Here is a 22,620-nt window from a genome sequence, read left to right as displayed (position 1 = left end):
AGTTTTCCTTCCAATACTTTCTGTAGGGCTGGATTGGTGGATATGTATTCTTTGAATCTGCTTTTGTCATGGAATATCTTGTTTTCTCCATCTATAATGATTGAAAGCTTTGCTGGGTATAGTAGTCTGGGCTGGCATCCATTGTCTCTTAGTGTAGGTAGAATATCTATCCAGGATCTTCTGGCTTTCAGGGTTTTCAAGGAAAAGTCAGGGGGGATTCTGATAGGTTTGCCTTTATAGGTTACTTGACGTTTTTCCTTTGCTGCTCTTAATATTTTCTCTTTGTTGTGTATGTTTGGTGTTTTGATTATTATGTGGCGAGGTGACTTTTTTTGGTTCAGTGTATTTGTGTTCTGTAGGCTTCTTTTATTTTCATTGGTATGTCATTCTTTAGGTTGGGAAAGTTTTCTTCTATGATTTTGTTGAATATGTTTTCTGCACCTTTGAGTTGGATTTCTTCACCTTCTATACCTATTATTCTTAGTTTTGGTCTTTCACAGTATCCCATAGTTCCTGGATATTTTGTGATAGGTATTTGTTGGACTTAAGACTTTCTTTGGTTGATGAGTCTATTTCTGCAAGTGTGTCTTCAACCCCTGAGATTCTCTCTTCCATCTCTTGTATTCTGTTGGTTATGCTTACTTCTGTAGTTCCTGATCGTTTACCCAGCTTTTCTATTTCCAGCACTCCCTCGGATTTTGCTTTCTTCATTGTCTCTATTTCAGATTTTAGTTCTTGAACTGTTTCCTTGAGAGATTGATATTGATTGACTTGAAGATTTATATCTTGTATTTTTTGGTTAGTTTTTTTCTTCCATTTCTTTAAGGGATTTTCTCATGTCCTCTTTGAGGTCCTCTATCATTTTCCTGAAGATGTTTTTAAGGTCATTCTCTTCTGGTTCATCTACATTGTGATGTTCAGGTCTTACTGGTATATGGTTCCTAGTCTCCAGTGATGTCATATTGGGTTTTCTGTTGTTGGATGTGTTTTTACCTTGTGCTCTTCTCATCCTTTCTTCTGGTGGGTGTAGCAAGAGTTTCTTGTTCTCCTGGTGGGGGTGGGACCAAGGTTCTCTTCTGGTAGATGCAAACCGATCCAATACTCTGATGTTGGTCCTCTTCTCGTGAATGGAGGTGTCATTGTTCCCTGTGTGTCAGCAGTGTTCAGGCATGCATGGTCCTGGGCCGGTGGCTGGAGGCGGACTGCCTCTGGGTGTTTGGTGTTCAGAGCCCGCCGCCCAACTGGTCCGGCATGCAGGTCACTTGCTTCTGAAGGTTGCCATTTTTACTATGTTGATCCTACCTATCCAAGAGCATGGGATATCCTTTAATTTTCTGATATCTTCTTCAATTTCCTTATTGAGAGACTTAAAGTTCTTGGCATATAGGTCTTTCACTTATTTGGTTAGAGTTACTCTAAGATATTTTATGTTATTTATAGGTATTGTAAAAGGGTGATGTTTCTCTGTTTTCTTTCTTAGCCTGTTTAGCATTTGTATATATGAGGGCTACTGATTTTTTAGTTAATATTGAAAGCCACATTACTGAAGGTATTTATCAGCTGTAGGAGTTCCCTGGTAAAAATTTTGGGTCATTTATGTATACATCATATCATTTGCAAATAGTGAATGTTTGACTTCTTCTCTTTCAAATTGTATCCCTTTTTATTGCTCTAGCTAGAACTTCAAGTACAATATTGAAGAGATATGGAGAGAGTGGACAGCCTTCTTTAGGTTGGAGATGTTTTCTTATATGATTTTGTTGTATATTTTATGTGCCTTTCACCTGGACGTCTCCTTCATCTATCCCTATTATTGCTAGTCTTGGCCTTTTCAACTTTCCTGGATGTTTTGTGTTAAGATTTTGATAGAATCAACATGTTCTTTGGCTTTTGAATCTATTTCCCTATTGTATCTTCAACAGCTGTGATTCTCTCTTTCATCTCTTGCATTCTTTTGGTTATGCTTGCATCTGTAGTTTCTGTTCATTTATCCCGATTTTCCATTTCCAGAATTCCCTTGGTTTGTGGGGTTTTTTTAATGCCTTTACTTCAACTTTCAAGTCTTGGATTGATTTTGTTGTTTCTTCTTGGTCTTCTTCCCTTTCTTTAAGGGATCTATTGATACCTTTCCATTTTTCTTCCATTTCTTTAAGGGAATTTTTCATTACTTTTTTAAGGGCCTCTATCATCGTCATAAAATTATGTTTAAGGTTATTTCTTTCTGCTTCGCCTGTGTTGGGCTATTCAGGTCTTGATGACATAAGACCACTAGTTTCTGATGTTGCTGTTTTGCTCTTTGTTTTGTTGACAGAAGTCTTTCACTGTTGTCTACCCATCTCTTCCTCCAATCTGTGCAGGTGGGTTTTGTTGTTCTGGTGGTTGCTCTTCCTCCATGTGTAGTTGAGATTTCTTCTTCCTGGTGCAGTTAGGCCTTTTCCTCCAGGTGCAGTTGGTGTTTGTGATCTTTTGGTCACTTGCCTCCAGGTGCCAGAGAAGCCAGTGTGGTTCAGGTGGTTACTGGTGAGGTAGTAGTGGGATGCTTGGCACAAAAGGTACTGCTGCCTGATCACTAGGGATACAGTGGGTAGGGGAGGGATAGAGGTTAAGAGCTAGAGAACAGAGTCCTCCAGCCAGGATCTCAGACACTCAACTGTGCCTCCAGGTTCCAGAGGTGCCTGTGCATCAGGTGATCACTCATGCATTAGTCAGGGATGGTTGTTGGGAGAGGGTACTGCTGCCTGGTCTCTGGTAGTGGGCCCAGCATAAATTTTCTTTACATTTGAAAATCAGTGAGCCTGAATTTTCATCATGTGTTACTCTGAAGTTGGTATGTAATAAAACAAATTTAATTATATATTCATATGTGCCCAAGGCCAAATACATTTTAATAGATGTTATTTGTAAACATGAAGGAAGCACACTTGATTGGAGACATTAGTCAACTAATTTATATGTCATTTTACTAAAATCTGTGGATAGTGTTTAACACTTGAGTTGTAAAAATTTTCAGAACTATTTAAGAGAATTTATTAGGATCTGTAATGACCTGAATGTGCTTTGTTTCTTTGTTTTGTTTTGAGCTGTGTGAGAATAATACCACTATGGAAAAATTTCACTGGACTTTTTCTCTCTAAAACCACAAAGTCATGCATCCTTACTTTATTAACTACAAGCCTAATAAATCTCCCCAATGTTTTTAAAGCATCATTAAGCTTCACAGGACAGTTCTGGCTAATCAGGGTATTAGTTTACAAGAAAAACCATAGAGTTGTTGGACAGGTCCCCCAAAACTTACTTAGTTTCCATGGAGTAAAATCTCATACAATTACTAAATTTGTTTTCCTTGTGAGTATCTTGAAATCAAGATTGTTGTCATGTTTCCTGAAATCTAATGTACAAAGAGACAATACACTGTTAGAACTCACACATACTGTTAGAACTCACAAAGACAGATAATTCTGTCACATATAAGGGCAGGTATATCATGGAGAACTTGTGATTTTCCCAGTATTCATCACTGTCTGTGTCAACATTACTAAAGAGTGGAGTGTATTGAGTGGTACAGAAATATGCCCTCTGTATTAGATCCCATAATTCACTTTATCCAAGTAATAATTTTCAATAGTTATCTGCTGCAGTGACATTTTGTTTGTGCTTTAACAAATAAAGATCACTTGAAAATCAGAGTGCAGAGCTAGCCACCAGTTAGCCATATAGGCCAGGCAGTGGTGGCACAAAACTTTAGCCCAGAAAATGGGAGGCAACCTCTCTGAAACATAAGTCCATGGGCCCCAAACTCTAGAGCCACTAGGGCTCCAAATGTGCCAGCACAACTTTCCCACCCTAGCCTGGCTGGCTCAGCCTTCAGGCAGGTCCCACCACATGTGGGACCTTCTTCTGCACAATCTCCTGTGCATTTTTTAGGGAGTCAGCTCCCTCTCCCCTGCAGGTTTTAGGCTTTCCCTATACCCCATCTCCTCAGGCTGCCACCCTCAACTCACAGTTACAAGCTTGCAGCCACAACTGTCCTAAAAAAGTCTGTTCACCACCTGTATTCTCTCCTCAGATGTGCTAAACATCCTTAGGATCCACCAACTTCTTCAGAAGATTTGGTGAGACAATTGGTAATTCTTAAAGGGGAAATTCATTAATGAGAGAGAGAGAGAGAGAGAGAGAGAGAGAGAGAGAGAGAGTTACCCCATATTAAAAAATATGAAGCACTATTACAATGGAAGGATTTGCATTTGCATTTCTGTTTGATGATACACTGGATGGTTTGAAAATGGAACAATTAAGTGAGAGGATAACTAATTTGCATGGAACTTATGTAATGTCAATTAGAAAAATGATCAGTTTTAATAAAAATAATAATAATATAATTTAATAATAAATTTAATAATAATAAAAATTATTACTTTTTATCACTAAAATCTTGGTTAATGTGAGTGCTAAGCTACTAGTTTTAAAAAACCTTAATAAAACAGATCATAGAGATATTCATACCCAGACAGAGTATTTTAATGGAGAATAAATTTCAGCATTGCATTATAAGTTTAGAGAGGATTGTCCTAAGATTTTGAAACAACCAACTTTAAATTATCCAGTCACCTTATGGGATCAAGTGCCAAATGATACACATCTCCAAGGCTATGCAAGAATTAAATGGACACCTGTGGAAATGTTGGGTTTAAGGAGATCCAAGGAAGCTGTAGTCTCATATGGCATGCAATCACCTTTTGTGAACCAGATGTTACTCTCATGGTCAACTTGTAATAGAATTATCCCCTAAGACTGGATAGAATTGGTTACAGCAGTCTTGAGGTCTGGTCCTCAACTACAATGGAAGACCTGGTAGAGAGTGACATTATGCTGATAAACAAAGCCAATCTCTATATGAAGAACACACCTGGGCTTTATGCCACTCATCAGCTTGGAATGCTTGGGACAGAACTGGGGAAGTAAGAAAGAAAATTGAATCATTGACTAAAGTTATACAGGGCCCAAAGGAAGCCTCTTTGGATTTCTTACAAAGACTAAGCTCATGCCTTTAATCCCAGCACTGGAGAGGTATACAAAACAGGAGCAAAGATCAGTATAGGGCATTGATTCTCCAGCCACACTAAGAATAGAGAATTCATTCTCCAGCTATGCTGAAAGGCAGCAGGGTAAGCCCATGCAGTCTGAGGTAGTGGTAAGATCTAGTGGCCCGCTACTCTGTAATCCTTATCTTCATCTTGAAGTCCAATATCTGTCTCTGGGTCTTTTATTTTTCATGCCACACTAAAAGATATGCTAAATAAACAGAAATGGGTAGAAAAAAAAAAGGACCCCAAGAAATACATGGCATAATGTTTCATTAACTTTGAATTTTCTAAATGCTAATTACAAAGAAATAACAGTTGCAGAGAGACACTGGATAATAGAAAAAAACTACATAATTAAATCAGCAGGTATACTTTAAAGATGTAAGACTTCAGAATGGATACAAGGGTATGTGTTACATTGGGGAGGGGGTTTTGCTTTTGTTTCCATAGGAGAAGAAAAGCTATGGATACCATCAAATTGATAAAGATTAGATTTGAAAAGGAAACACCTTTTTATTAGAAGAGATGATAGCTCATCAAACAGCATGACCATTGATATAAGCTAACTTATATGACTAACAAATGCTTCATATTTGATAAATATAACATGTCAAAAAATGAAACTCCCCAAATTTAGGCTTGGGGAAGGATTTTTCTTTGTCTTTTCGGAAGAATGAAGATATCTAGCTGTGGAATCTAAAGACTACTCTACAACTGGGGCATCTCAATAAAAGAACAAATTATCCAGAAATAAAACGTCCCAAATAAAAGAGTAAGTTGGCCTATTGATAAGTCACATTTTCAACAGGATGGAATTTCATAAATCTTCCAAAATGTTTGTTTCTGCTATTCTCTACAGATATATAATGCAAGTGGTCTTTTTGTAGTCCCAGTTCAATTAAATATTACAGCTGACTTTGGAGTTGGAACATGCTTCTCTTCTTTCCTAAACTAACATGCTTGTTTAAGTAAAGTTCAAAATCTCTGTCTCATGTTGGAAGGGCCACTTGATATGGGACAAAAGGAAAACAAAAATTTAGGGTTTGTTTTATTGTCACTAATCTCATAATCCTTTGATTTTATTTTGACTCTTTAAAGTGTTTCTTAACATATAAATATTATCTCAAAATTATAAGATTAATATATTAGCATTAATATATTAATAATAATAATGTTAATATATTAGTACAATATATTTTACATATTAAAGTTTTTCATGATATTAACATCATATAGAGTACTAACTAGTCCTAGAAAAAGGCTTCATCTAGCTTCCTTACATGATTTCAGGTTTGAGTGTCTATCATGTTTCTGCAGTGAACCATGACCATGCCTCCTAATGACCTTTGCAGTCTCCAAAAGGGTGATGGAGTCCCACATTGATGATTCCATCAGGAATATGATAACACTACTAAGCTGAAAAACTTATCAGCTTTGGACAACAAACTGCTCAGGACAATTTTGAGGTCTCTCTGAGATTATCCAGCCACAGCGATTACTGTAGCCAGGATTCAAGACAAGCCCTACACTTTCCCATTATGCAGGAAACAGGCAACAAATGATACATCTACCTCTCCCAGGGTTTGACAACTAACCCAAACTTTTCTTCTGGGATCCTCTAAAGTTGCCATGGCCCAGAGATATCAGGAAGTAAATTTAAGAGCATGGTATCCACATTCCTCAGAGGTGGAATGAGTGGTTTTTTGCTAGTTCAAGGGGCTATGGATATTTGTCATCATTTACAGTAGTTGGTTCCAAGTTGTTATTAATAATGGTCAGGAAAAAAAAACTAAACAAAGGAATTTAGTTTCAGGGTTCTTGTTTAGAAAAGAAAAAAGGGGGGCATAGATATGACAGGATGCAAGGGTAGATTATTGAATCTATTCTGAAGAGAAAAAGTAGGAATATAGAAATAGTATAAAAAGGTAGATTATTGAATTTATGTTTAAACCAAAAGAGCAACTACTAGTTTTAAGTATTTTACACTGATATTGATCTTTGTATATTGATACAAATTTAAGGGTTTTTTCTGTTAAAACATACTGTATATACATTTTTAATCTTGTTCAAGATACGGTACATATACAGCACATTTAACAATATGATGTAAATTTCTAGTAATTGAAAATTATCATTATACACCATTTAGGGTAACAAATGTAGGTTAGTAGTTAGTCACCTATTAAAATCAAACTTACAGTATATTAGGTATGTTTTCAACATAAAACAGAGATATATTTTAGATTGACATGTCTTCTTCAGAGATCTACAGAATATGGCATTTAGGATTTTTAAATGACACACAGTTCTTTTTATGACAAGGAGACATGTCTGCTCCTGAAAGCACCAATCTGTGTCAGACATGAAGGATATTGAAGAAATTCCACATGGAGTTTACATTCTTTTTTGTAATATAATTATTTTTTTTAGTTCAAATTAGGAACAAGCTTGCTTCACATGTCAATCCCTTCTCCCTCTTATTCTTTTAAATGTCATTTTACATTCTATTGCAACCAGAGTTCTCCCACACACCCTTCCTCCCATTCCCCCTGATGCCACCCCCTCAGATACGTTCCTTTTTCTGTTGTACCATTTTGGCTTCTTTGTCAAACATTAGTTGTTCTTGGGTATGTAGGTTAATGTCAGGGTCTTCGATTTGAATCCATTGATTTACCTTTCTGTTTTTATGCCAATACCAAGCTGTTTTTATTACTATGGCTCTATAGAAGAGTTTGAAGTCAGGGGTAATGATGCTTTATTGAACATGACTGTTTTAACTATTCTTGTTTTTTGCTTTTCCATATGAATTTGAGAATTGTTCTTTTAAGGTCTGATCAGAATTGTGTTGATATTTTTATGGGGATTGAAGTAAATCTGTAAATTGCTCTTGGTAGGAATGCCATTTTTATTATGGTGATACTACCTATCCAAGAGCATGGGAGTTCTTTTCATTTTCTTACAACTTCTTCAATTTCTTTCTTTAGGGAGTTAAAGTTCTTATCATACAGGTCTTTCCCTGTTTCATTAGTTACCCCAAGATATTTTATATTTGTTGCTATTGTAAACAATGATGTTTCTCTGACTTCTTTCTCAGTCCCTTTATCATTTTTATATAGGAGAGCTAAAGATTTTTTGAGCTAATCTTGTATCCCGCCACATTGCTGAAGCTCATTATCAGCCATAGGAGTTCCTGGGTAGAGTTTGGGGGTCACTTAAGAGCATGTGAGTCATAACATCTGTCAGATCCCTTATTTGTCAGTTAATCCTCTGTCTAGCAGGCCTGTTCACTAGGGAGAGTGTGGTATTAAAGTCTCCCACTATTAGTGTGTGGGGTTTGATTGCTATTTAATGTTTTCTTTAAGAATGTGGTGTGTCATGACCCAGCTTGTATCAGTCCTAAGAAACTTTATAATTGATCATTTTTTGTCTCCCACAATTTCCCTTTCTAAAATTAATCAAAAGAAACCTGTGCTTCTGCAACAGGACAGATGTCTATGCCTGGGTTAGGTTGCCTTCTTCAACCTACCAGAGTTATCTGTCATCAAATCATGCATTCTATCATGTGTGTTCTGTCTTAGGTTCTCTGGAGGCAAGAAAAACCTTCCCTGTCTGTGACCAACCAGTCTCTGTAACAAAGAAAGTTAAGGCGGGTGGGGCACAGTCCAACTCCAAATGCTCCTGAACCTGGAAGCTCACCAGGAAGTGACATCTGCGCTCTCATGACTGCAAGCAGTCTCCTGTAAAAAAGGAGCAGTATAAAAGAATTAAAACGGCCTTTTAAAGCTGGCATGGGAATGTCTCCAGTGCCTCTGGTAAAGACAAGACCTAAGTTTGCCCTACTAAACACACTTTTACCCTAAGGCTTGTAAATTACATGTTTCATTCCTGTTAGAATGAACCCTGACTTCTTGTTTCCATAAATATTTGCATAGCATATACAGCAAAGGTTTCAAGCATTAACAATTTTAGTATGAGCATACATTAGGATAAGTTACAATGTAATCAAGAAGACAGTAAAATGTTCTCATATTGTGTGGAGTGTGAACAATTCCACAATCCTATACTTTTTTCTTTTTTCTTCTGTCTAGAGTTCAATGACATGTGAATCTTTCTTTTTCTTGTCTAAAGTCCAATGCTCTGTTGGCTGTAAAATTCTGAAACTGGTTTGCTATATCACAGTCTTTGAATGTTAACTTTAGTTCCTGTCTCGTCCAAGCATTGAGAAGGGGCTTCTGCCACTCACTATGGTTTATACCAGTGTCCAGTTTTTCTAAATGGGTCCTTTTTCATCAATGGGAAAACCTGGAAAAACAGTTCTGTACCTCAAGTTGTGGTAGAAGGCCAGTTGTTTATCATCTGGTTCTTTGTCAACTCCAGAATGAGCACTCCCAGGTCCAGGGAGGTGGATGTAGCCAGCCTGTTGAGAAACTGGAACTCTGGAAGATCTGTAGATCAGACAGCATCGTGGATCAGGAACACTGGTTCAGCTGGTTTCACTGGAGCTGGTTCAGACAGTCTCCTGAGGTCTTGGGTCTGATTTTTCTCTGCTCCATGTATCTGACCAACTGTTCCAGTAGCCAACACACCTCGTTCTCCTCCTGTGAGAAAACACAGATAAGCCCTTGACCCCAGATTATTACGGGGCCTGATCCCTGCCATTGTCTGGTGCATGGATCTCTCCATTTGACCTGAGCAAAATTTGCTCAAGTTTCATTATGCCAGAATCTGTCTGCAGCAGATTGCTCACTGGCCTCCATATTTTCAAAATTTAAAATGAAGAGTGTATGATTTAATGCATCATGTGGAGACTAGGGATATTTCTCCCCCTTCTTAATCTTAGAAACTGTGTTTTTAAGGAGCTATGAGTATGCTCCACAATTCCTTGTCCTGGAGGATTATAAGGAATATCTGTTTTGATAATTTTTCCATTGAGTTCAAAATAACTGAAATGCCTTATTGTAATATCCAGATCTATTGTCTGTTTTTTATTACTTTTGGAACTCCCATGTAAGCAAAAAAAACATTTTAAACAATTACTTATCATATGTTTAGCCAACCTGAATATCTATCAACTACCATGTGTATATATTTTAACTTGCCAAACTTTGCAATATGAGTAACATCCATTTGCCATAAATGATTACTAAGTAGACCTAAATTAGCCACAGGTAAATATTGTGGGTACACCTCATACTGTTTGACAATTTGGTGATTAGTCTCTCTGATTAAGTCAAACTGCTTTCTTAGACTTCTGCTATTCTGATGATGAAAGTTATGAGACTGCCGCACTCTTTCTACCTGGGACAAAGTGACCAGTTTGTTAACTTATCTGCAGATTCCTTCCCTTCAGCCAGTGGGCCAGGAAGGTTCAAATGGGCTCTTATATGACCCACAAATCATGGCAATTTTCTTAGGTGAATTGCATTTTGAATTTGCTCAAATATTCTAAACTGATCATTAATGGTTCATATGCACAGAACTGTCTCTATCACCTGAAGATCCTTAAAGACATAATGACTATCAATATACAAATTAAATGAATCATTTGCAAGGAGCTGAAAGACCATTGCAATAGCTCATAATTCAACTATTTGAGCTTAAGCCAGAGTCATCTGCTCCACTTATTTCTTTCCATAAATAACATAAGCTGCTCTCCCATTAGAGGAGCCATCAATAAAAAAACTAACATAGCATTTTTTACAGGACTGCTTTTTACAATTTTTGTGAATATAAAAGGATGCATTAGCATAAACTATAACAGCCTATAAGCTGCAAACTGATTATCAATTTTCCCTGAAAGCTTAGCAAAAATAATTGCCCAAGGAATCACTATTTTGAAACAATCAATCAACTTGTTGGTTCACATAAGTAACATGAATCATATTTGGTTCTCTGTCAAAATATCATCTAGACTCCATACAGCAAAGTAAGGATTTTACATTTTTGCTGGGAAGACAATGTAAGCTTTCCATGGTTTTTTACTCTTAACATAACATCTGTTGGTGTTGGATTAGATTCTCTAACAGTAGAAGAATTTGTCTACCCATTTTTAGTTAACAGTCTAGGTGAATTGAGACCATCATCTCCTTTTAGAATCTCATTGAAAGGTTTTAAATCATTACTAGATCCCCCCCAAAAGGGACTTAACCATTAAGTATTTTTAACAACTTCTAAAAAATCACTCAAAGCTTGTAAACTATCCTTTCTAATTCCTATCTTTTAAGCCTTAATTTCTTTAGAATACAACATATATCCCAAACAATTTTTGAAAATTATTTAAAGTTTCTGAGCAGTCTTTTCTACTCCCACCTGTGAAGCTCTCACTAGCAGACAAAGCCTCATTTGCATCTTAGCTGACACGGCCTAATTTGGATCTACATTCCAGGTGCAGGGGGGGGGGTCTAATATGTGCAGCTGTTTTGAGGCTTTTTCTCAAAAACCTTTTATTAAATCATGTATTAACTTCTATTTTTTATTTTCTTCTTTAACCAATAAAAATTTAGGAGGGTTTTTGTATCCTCTCCTTTGTTAAACCCTATAGAATCAGCTGTATAGCTTTCTTTTTGCTCTTAAGTCAATTCTATAGGCTTTTGCTATTTTTCCACCCACTGGCTCTGAGGGCTCAAATAGCCAATCTTTTCTTGTTAAGACCTTGACTGATTGATTGGATGCTCTTTGTTTAAGGCAATTTTGGTAGCTTTTTAACACTATCTGAAGCAATTTAAGTATTCCCTTAGTCATATCCAAGGCAATTTAAGTGGTTCCTTTTGTCCACATTCACAAATTCATAATCACATCACATACATAGTTTTGATAATGCCAATTATAATAGAAAGTTAATTAGGTACAACATTTTAGATTTACCAAAATAGTATAGATATTGAGTATTTTCTCTGAATTGGTCAAATGCAAATTTACTAGGCATTATTGGTATATTTATTGCCTGAATATATTGTATATAATTATTGGACTTATTGTACATAGATTTTCTTATATTAGTTATAACCTTTTAATACTGGACAACAAAGAGGAAATGTGTTGATATTTTATTTGTGCTTTAATAAATAAAACTTGCCTGAATATCAGAGCTTGGCACTACTTAGCCCTAGGGGACAGGCAGTGATAGCACACACCTTTAATCCCAGCACTTGCTAGTCAGGGGCAGACATCTATCTGTGATTTTAAGGCATGCTAGTCTACATGAGATTGAATCCCAGCACTTGAAATCACACGACTTCTATCCCAACACTATGGACGTGCATACGGGAGTGATATGGCTGGGCAGAGAGAGGCATATAAGGTGGGAGGATACCAGAGCTCATTGCACTGAGTCTTAGGCATCCTAGAGACAGATCACCCATCTGGTTGATATTTCAATCAGTATAGGTAAAAAGTCTCTCTATCTGTTTCACTTCTCTGATCTTTCAGCATGTACCCTGATATCTGACTCTGGGTTTTTATTAGTGAGACCTATCCTATTAGAAGTCATACTACAGTCTGCATGTTAAAGTCCTCAAGCATGTCATACAAGCAATATTTTCATATAATATGAAACCTCTTATCCATGTTTGCATGTTCTATGATTTTATTAACCTATAGGCATTAGTGGTCCAAAAGCAGTAAATGGTAAATTCCAGACAAAAGTGATTCATGAATTTATATTCTTATTATCTGATTTGTGTGATGAAATTGTGTGCCAGCCTATTACCATCTGCTGTCAGAGGAAGCCTCTCTGATGATGACTGGATAAGGCACTGATCTATGTGTAGAGCAGAAAATCATCAGGAATCATTTTATTGTTTGTTTGTTTGTTTGTTTGTTTGTTTGTTTGACCAGTAGAGTTTGGTATTACACTAAGTTTTTGAACTATCTAGTCTCTGGTTCTTGGTTATCCAAGCAAGTCTGGGTTCTTTCTCATGGTGTAGACCTTAAGCCAAATTAGTCATTGGCTCACTACTCCCACAAGTTCTGTGCCACCATTACCATAGTATATCAGAGCTCCAGCAGCGTTCAGGTCTCAAATAAGAGATGTGGAGTCAGCAAAAGTTGGAGACTGACAAGATCTGAGGATGAATCAAGATGGTTGCCTGTTTATTGAAAATTGGCTATAATTTATATGCTCTGTAACTACATTGTAGCTTAACAACAAGCAATACTGAAAACAGTGAGAACTGGTCATCGACTTTATTACAGCATTTTTAATCAAAAAGCAGTAAGTTTAGCAGAATCTAAATGTCTCTTGTTCTCCAAGCTTTAGTAACCCCACCAGGTATCCTCTTATACTTCCACCTGCACAGTCCCAAACCTTGTGGGAAGTAGGTGTCAGACACTTATCTCTGAGAAAGAAAACAATAAGAGCAATTTTCATTCCTCAGGAGGCATGATACAGCATTTGTACCATGTAGCATAATAACCATTGAGCTGTTTCCTAATTGTGTTCCTTTGTACCTTAGTCTTGTAAGGGCCTGTTCTCATATGTTACCAAAAGAGAAGGTCCTAACATCTTATACTGTTTCCACTATACTATTCCATTATGATTCCTTCAATATATGCTCTTGTATATGGCAGAGGGGAATCAAGCTAGTCTATCTTCTTAACAGAATCTTCTACCTGCCAGACATTCCAGATCTTGCCATTCTTTCAGTAAGCCACTAAACATGGGTATTATTCTATACTTATTTAATGAACTTGTGGCCTTCTTGGCTTCAGGATCTGGATTTGGATCCATAATTTCTCTTCATTGTCTGCTTTTCGTCTTTGGGGCAAGGTATGCCTAGTTAGTAAATCTTTAACTTCTTGATTTTTGTTGTATCAGGGGTAAGCAGGAAATTCTCATTTGAGAATAGGCAGAGTTACCATGATTTATGTTTCCACAGTGACATGGACTCCAGCCAGCAATGGGGGCATGTTCCTCTTGCTGTAAATCCTCACAGTCATGACCTATCATTGTGGTATGGATCATAGCTATAATGACATTTATAAGATGGAATCTCAAAGTAATTTTGATTTGTATTTCCATGACAGCTAAGGATGTTAAACATTTCTTTTAAAGTTTCTTAGCCACTTGATGGGGAATGTTCTTCTGTGTATGTTTGTCTTATTGGTTGATGAATAAAACACTGATTGGCCAGGCAGGATGCTAGGTAGGACTGGGAGAGAAGGAGGATTATGGGAAGTATAGGCAGAGAGGAGTTGTCATGTGATCCCAGGAAGTGACATAGCTGGGCAGAAATTGCCCCTGGCTAACCATAGAGGTCTGTACAGACAGGCAGGAAGTGACATACATAGCTGGGCAGAATCAGTATATAAGCAGGGACAAACAGGAAATTGCACACTTCTCTCTTCTCTGCAGAGATGTAGCAGGCAAACGAATTGCAGGTCCAGCATTCCCGGTAAGCCAAGACCACATGGAAATACTTAGATTGATAGAAATGAGTTAATAATTAAGTCAGAGCTAGGCAATAAGAAACCATAGCCAATAGCCAATAGTTTCAAATAAAGCATCTGTGTTCTCCTTTGGTGCAGAGAAGGGCAGCGGGACCTAGCTGGGCCAATAAAACTCAAGTTACAGCCAATTAAGATTGAGAATTTTCTGTTTTGATCTGTATACCTATTTTTTTCATTGAATTAGATTTCAATATCTAATTTCTTGGGTTCACTATATATTTTGGATATTAGTCCTCTTTCAGTGGTGGAGTTGGTAAACATCTTTTCCCATTCTGTTGTCCAATTGATGCTGTCCTCTGCCTTCTAGCTTTTCATTTCAAGAGGTCCCACTAATTATTTATTGATTTTAGTGCCTATGTTTTCAGTGTCCTATTCAGAATGTTGTCTCCTCCGCCAATAATTTTAAGGCTATTATACAATTTCTCTTTTATCAAGTGTATCTGGTTTGTGTTGAGGTCGTTGATCCATTTGGACTTGATTTTTTAGCAGTGTGATGAATATGGATCTTGCATTCTTCAACATGCAGATATTCATTCTCCATTTTAAGCATCACTATTTGATGAAGATGCTATCATTTTTAAAGCGTGTATTAATGGCTTCTTTATCAAAAATTTGGTGTGATTATGTGTTTAGGTTTCTCTCTGGGTCTTTAATTAAATTCCATTGATCAATGTGTCTGTTTCTATGCCAATAACATGCAATTCTTGTTACCATAGCACTGTAGTAGAACTTAAAATTGGGGATGGTGATACCTACAAAACTTATTTTCTTGTCGAGGATTGTTTTGGTGTTCCTGGTTTTTTTTACATACAAAGAAGAAAATCATCCTTTCAAGACATGTATAGAATTGTTTTAAAATTTTGATGGTGACTACAATGACTACATAGAGTGACTGCTTTTGATATGATGGCCATTTCTAATATGTAAATCCTACTGATCCATGAGCATGGAAGATCTTTCCATCTTACAATATCTTCTTTAATTTCTTTCCTTAAAGACTTGTTTTATCATAGAAATCTCTCACTTTCTGGGTTGTAGTTACCCAGTGATATTTTATATTATTTGAGGCTATGATGAAGTTGTTGTTTCTTGATTTCTTTCTCAGTCCATGTCTGAGGAGAGCTACTGATTTTCTTTTTTACTTCACTTGTATCCAGTCGCTTTAACGAACATGTTTATCAGCTGTAGCATTTCTGATGGAATGTTTAGGGTTTTTTATTTTACTATCATATCATTTAAAAAAAGAATACTTGGATTTCTTCCTTATCGATTTTTTCCTCTAGATTTTTTATTTAAATGAGATGCAATCTTATTTTACATAACAATCCAGGTTCCCTCTCATTCCTATCCACCCATGCTCCCCACCAACACCTCATCCCATTCCTCTTCTACTCTCCAAGGAGGGTGAGGTCTTCCAATGGGATCATCAAAGTCTGTCACATCATTTGGGGCAGATCCCAGGCTCGCCCCCATGTGTCCAGGTTGAGAGAATAGCCCTATGTAGTGAATGGGCTCAAAAACTAGAGACAAATTCTGTTCCACTACCAGAGGCCCCATAGACTGCTTGAGCCTCCTAACTGACAACCATGTTAAGGGGGCCTGGTTTCCCAGCTGTCATTCTGGGGACCATGAGCTCCCCCTTGTTCAGGTCAGATGTTTCTGTGGGTTTTCTAAGCCTGCTCTTGACCCCTTTGTTCATCCCTTCTCCCCCTCTACAACTGAATTCTAGGAGATTGGCTCAGTGTTGAGCTGTGGGTCTCTACTTCCACTTCCATCAGCTCCTGGATGAAGGCTCTAGGATGGCATTTACGGTAGCCAATCTCAATATAGGGGAAAGGCATTTAAGGTTGCTTAGATTCTTATTTGGGGTCATTCTTATGGTTATCTGTACAATTCCCTAGTGCCACATTTCTCTTTAAATCTATAATGGCTCTCTCTATTAAGGTATTCTTCCCCTGACTCTGTCTTCCTGTTCCCTCACGTCCTCATCTCCCCTCCCCTTATCGATCTCCTAACTCCCTCTCACCTCGCCCCTCCCCTGCCCCTGTGCTCCCAATTTGCTCAGAAGATCTTGCAATTTTCCCTTCTCCAAGGGACCCTGTATGTTGCTCTTAGGATCATCCTTGTTTCCTAGCTTCTCTGGAGGTGTGGATTGTAGGCTGGTAATCCTTTGCTCAAAATATAATATCCATATATGAGTAAGTATCCATGATTGTCCTCACTTAAGAGAGGTTCTTCTAGCTCCATCCATTTGTCTGTGAATTTCAATATCCCTTAGTTTTTTTCTGCTGAGTAGTACTCCATTGTGTAAATGTACCACATTTTCTCCATCCATTCTTCAGTTGAGGGGCATTTAGGTTGCTTTTGGGTTCTAGCTATTACAAATAATGCTGCTATGAACATAGTTGAACAGATGTCCTTATTGTATATTTGTGCATCCTTTGGTCATATGCCTAAGAGTGGAACTGCTGGATCTTGAGGTAGACTGATACCCATTTTCCTGAGGAATCACCATACTGATTTCCAAAATAGCTGTACAAGTTTGCACTCCCACCAGAAGTGGAGGAGTGTTCCCCTTTCTCCACATCCTATTCAGCATAAACTGGCATTGGTGTTTCTGATTTTAGCCATTCTGACAGGAGTAAGATGGTATTTCTGATTTGTTTTGAGCTGCATTTCCCTGAAGGATGTCATTCAGCCATTTTAGATTCCTCTACTGAGAATTGTCTATTTAGTTCTGCACCCCACTTTTTAATTGGATTATTTGGTGTTTTGAATACTAGCTTCTTGAGTTCTTTGTATATTTTGGAAATCAGCCCTCTGTCAGATGTGGGGTTGGTGAATATCTTTTCCCATTCCTTGGGCTGGCGTTTTGTCTTGTTGACTGTGTCCTTTGCCTTACAGAAGCTTCTCAGTTTCAGGAGGTCCCATTTATTAATTGTCGATCTCAATGTTTGTGCTACTGCTGTTATGTTCAGAAAGCAGTCTCCTGTACCAATTTGTTTGAGGGTTACACCTACCTTCTCTTCTAGGAGGTTCAGTGTGGCTGAATTTATGTTGAGGTCTTTGATCCATTTGGTTTTAAATTTTGTGCATGGTGATAGATATGGATCTATCTTCAATCTTCTACATGTTAGCATTCAGTTATGGCAGCACCATTTGTTGAAGATGCTTTCTTTTTTCCATTATATAATTTTAGCTTCTTTGTAAAAAATCAGGTGTTTGTAGATGTGTGGGTTAATATCCCAGTTTTCAATTCAATTTCATTGGTCTACCTGTCGATTTTTGTGCCAATACCAAGCTGTTTTTAGGACTATAGCTCTATAATAGAGCTGGAAGTCAGGAATGGTGATACCTCTGGAAGTTCCTTTATTGTACAGAGTTGTTTTGGCTATCCTGGGACTTTTGTTTTTTCATAGAAAGTTGAGTATTTTTCTTTAAAGATCTGTGAAGAATTGTACTGGATTTTGATGGGGATTGCATTGAATCTATAGATTTCTTTTGGCAAGATTACTATTTTTAATTGTTGATCCCACCTATCCAAGAGCATCGTAGATCATCCATTTTCTGGTATCTTCTTTAATTTCTTTCTTTAAAAGTCTCAAAGTTCTTGTTATACAGGTCTTTCACTTGCTTGGTTAGAGTAACCCCAAGATATTTTATGTTGTTTGTGGCAATTGTAAAGGATGATGTTTCTCTGATTTCTTTGTCAGTCCATTTACTGTCTGTATATATTAGGGCTACTGATTTTTTAATTAATCTTTACACTGCCAGTTTGCTGGAGGATTTTATCATCTGTAGGAGTTCCCTGATAGAATTTTTCAGGTCACTTATATAAACTTTCATATCCTTATTGATTTTTATCTGTTTGATCGCCTTTTGTTGTCTTTTTGCTCTAGCTAAAACTTGAGCACGTATGGAGAAAGAGGACAACATTGACTTGTTCAGTATTTTTGATAAATTTATTTGGGTTTCTCTCCATTTAATCTGATATTGGCTATAGACTTGTTGTAAAATGCCTTTGTTATGTGTAGGTATGTGCATTGTACCCCTAATCTCTGAAGGATTTCATCATGAAGTCATATTGGATTTTGCCAAAGTTATGATCAGGTGTTACTTTATCCTTTCAGTTTTTTATAGGATGAATTTTATTTCCTGATTTTCATATATTGAACTATCCCTGCATCTCTAGGATGAAGCCTACTTTGTTATGGGGCATGATCATTTTGAAATATTCTTGAATTTGGTTTATAAGTATTTTATAAGGTGTTTCTTCATCTTTGTTCAAACTGTAAATTGATTTTATAGTTCTCTTTCTTGTTTGAGTTTTATTGCATTTGGGCATGAAGATAACTGTGGCCTTATAAAATAACTTTAGCAATGACCCTTCTTTTTCTATTTTGTAGAATAATTAGAGAGTTATTGCCATTAAACACTTCATTGAAAATCTGATAGAATTCTGTTCTAATACCATATAGCCTTGAATGTGTACTGTATTTTCATATATTATATAACCTTGATTCCAAATATTTGTTACACATAAAAATGACAACTTGTTGACAATTTTGTGAAGAAATTCATTTTTCTCTGATCTATTTATTTCTTTTTTCCTTCCAGGAGTTGGAATTTTCAAATTTATTTGCTGTTCTTCACTGTATTCATTCATTTTTTGCTGCCAAAGTAGCTTGTTTAGACCCTCTATTTTTAGGTAATCAGGCTGCTGCTTCTGCTGCTGGCAGCTCTGTTCCTACAAGCAAAGCAAAGCACATGGCTTGACATCTTCAGTTCTGCCTGACAGTCTTCAGGGTCACTCCTCACTTTCATCCTGGAGAGACCATGCTGTCACCAAGTCAACAGTGGAGTAAGACTGCAACTGCAGCACATGAAAGGTCAGGAGGTATCAGCAGCCTATCTTACCCTAGCAGGCATCTACCATTGACCCTCGATGGGCAGAGGAGCCCATTCTTTCTCTTCTGATATTTATCAGGACACAGCTATCACCATGTATGGTGATGAATTATTGGTGTAAAGTGCGTAAATAACACAGAATTGTGAACTACCTATAAATAAAAATACCAATTAAATGGTTATTTCTCTATTTTAGATTATTTTGTATGACAAATGCATAGTAGGTCAGATCACAAACCAATGTTCTATCGTTGTATTATGAGTATAAATAAAGTTTAAAAAATGAAAGCAGGACAGGTAGCATGTAAAAAATATTTAAAAATAAATAAATAACTGAAAGACAGAAGTAACAACTCACTCACATGAGTTACTCCCTAGATTTCCACCCTATGGCTCCACATGAGTACTCCAGTTGTGTTTACCTGATTTTAAATATTCTGCAAAATAAATAAAGGCAATTACATGGTCCTTAAAAAAAAACTAGGTGATTAAAAAAAACTAGGAAACTAGACATTTCTTCTTAGGAGAATGTTACTAAAATATTTTATATTTGAAAATGGTATTAGTCATGAATGGTTAAAATATTCATGACTCTCCTCTTCTTCATTTAAACACATTTTTCTTTTATGTTGCTTAATGAGATTTATGAACAAATTAAACTTTCATAACTTTAAATGACCCAAAGCTTCTGAAGAAAAATGATATCAACAAATTCTGTGTAAGAAACAAGACTATAACACTTTACTATTTAGTAATGAACTGAAAATTTCCAGAAAAATAGCCACAAAGCTTTTGAGAGCTGGTGATATTTTCATTTTAGTATATTTATGAGAAAATTAAGTGATATTTGAAAACAATACTCAAAATACATGTCATAGAATCCATGAGCAGTGATTAAGTAGCTTCAAATGATATAAGCTGCAGTAGCTAGATTGTGTTAGCATTACAAAGGTGAAAATACAGAAATATGCAGTGTAGAGGCATGTACGCACAGGTGAGAATGGGACCTTGCTAGTCATACAAAGCAGGAAACATTTTCTGGTCATTGTCTACAACTGGCTATTAATTGAAAAGTAAAAATACTCCATTTTTGTACATTTCAATTGAACATTGTTTTATCCCTTTTTAAATGACCAAGTTTCTCATAAGCAGTTTATTATTCCTGACTTAAATAGAAGAAAATTCCACATAAGACTTAAGAGAAAAACAAAATTATTTGTTTACAGGAAATTAAAGTAAACAAATAGCAAACTAATTTCATAATCATTAGAAATATTAATTCATTTTGCAAAAGGTTATGTGAAATCTCATTATGAGAGGTGAAAAATGTAAGGTTGGATCTAAGATGCCTTTCCAGAAAAACAAAAAATTTAATAAAAAGGGTTTATATATTTATATATTCTGCTTTTACAAGAAAGTTCAGTATATACTGACAATAATCACACTAGAATTACTGCTTATGTTATCAATTAAACATCAAAGCTATGGTACAATTTGAATATGACCAAAATCTGAGTTCTAACATAAAAGAGAAAGAGTAAAGACTGGCACATCTTACTATCTCTTCTGAAACCTCTGCTAATAACCATGGTGCAAATACATGATGGGTGACCTGGTCTGCAGTGCCTGTCAAATATGATAGTCATCTAATACTAAAATAAATAAGAAATAACCTGGGGTGTAGAACTATAGGGATGTCTTCTGTAATCCTTAAAATAATTTTATGGGCTGGAGAATTAACTTAGTGGTTAAGAGTTAGTAATGCTTTTGTAGAGGACCTTGTTTGGTTTCAACACCCACACAGTGACTCACAAACACTGTAACTACAATACCAGGAGTTATGACATCCTCTTCTGAATTCAGGAACATTAGGCATGCATATGGTGCATATAAGTACATGCAGTGAAACACCACATAAAATAAAAGTAGATTTTACAAATATCCATTTAAACATACAAAACAAATTATGTCATTTTTGTTGTTGTTATACCAAATGTGCTACCAGTGCTCACCTTGTGAAAACAGCAAAAGTATAAGAGGAGATCTCTGTGTATAGCTCTTGTATGCTATGTGTACTTAGACACCCTATGTGTACTTATGATGTAAACATATGTATAGACAAGTATAAAATATTGAGCTTAATTATACTGAAAGAAAAGTTTCACATACATACATAGCATGATTTGAATTCAGCTGTAAAGTGTAACTTGAAATCTAATAGAGAAAAAACCTTAGTCTCATTACTTTTTATAATATTGGTTAAAATAACACCATGCTTAAATTGATGTTTAACACTATTAGTGACACAAGCAACAATACTGTTCTGATTTTCATCAGTTTAAGAGTTAGTGTTTAGTGCTTTCTTTATAGTGTTATTAAGTACTATTATTGGGACTTGAGCTACTTGAATGAGAAAGTTTAGAGATTAAATAGAGATTTCAATTTCTCAGTAACTTAGGTTCACATATAGTAAATTTGTTTAAAACTCCTAAGTTTGAGTATTAAGCACATGAGAATGCTTGCTGATGTGTTCACCCCTCCAGTGCCTTGGTGGATGTGTATGCACATACATGCGTATGGGGAAAAATTAAAGGGCTTATTACAGTGTACACAGTCTAAGGTTAAAGGGAAACGCAGTTATGTGAGTTGGAGACAGGAGTTTAAAACCACTTGAAAACTGCTAAGATGAGAATGTCTTTTATGTCATAAAAACAAGTCATGTGAACTGAAATAGGTCAAAGCAGAGGCATTTGAATTTGTTATAGTGCAACTTCAAAAACAATTTAACAGATGATTTAAATATAACAAATACCTCGATGCTTCCCATCCACTCTTACTTTTTTTTGAGGGTGAAAGCATTTATTATTGATGACTGAAGGATATTTGTTAGTATCATGCTTATTAACCAAAATTTAACCACTCTTACTTTTAAAGAGCAGAATGAGCTAATAATTTCTCACCCCTATTTCTGGCATGAAATGACTAGTTTTAAAGCCTTTGCTTATAAAACTCATTCATCAAAAAGAAAGGCAATTAATGCCTAGTCTATATTGGCAAAGAGAGAAATCACTTACATATAGATACTATGCTCTTCCTCTGGACACATCAGCTGATGATTCTACATTTCCATCATTTACGGTTACACAGATTGCTCATAGTAGAGTCAATGTCAAATGCTGGG

General features: G+C 36.3%; 1 protein-coding gene across 1 annotated transcript in view; it reads left to right on the top strand.

The window, feature by feature from the left end:
* The window catches only part of Sntg1 (syntrophin gamma 1), a 302,539-nt gene extending 283,232 nt beyond the window's left edge, over positions 1–19,307 (top strand). The window contains exon 17 of the mRNA XM_035438749.1: positions 19,149–19,307. Within this exon, the coding sequence (XP_035294640.1) occupies positions 19,149–19,307 (159 nt within the window). The remainder of the gene's footprint in view (positions 1–19,148) is intronic.
* The last annotated feature ends 3,313 nt before the right edge of the window (positions 19,308–22,620 follow it).

This window comes from Cricetulus griseus, chromosome 2 (assembly GCF_003668045.3).
Source record: "Cricetulus griseus strain 17A/GY chromosome 2, alternate assembly CriGri-PICRH-1.0, whole genome shotgun sequence".
NCBI lineage: Eukaryota > Metazoa > Chordata > Mammalia > Rodentia > Cricetidae > Cricetulus > Cricetulus griseus.
This window is presented reverse-complemented; position numbering and strand designations above follow the sequence as displayed.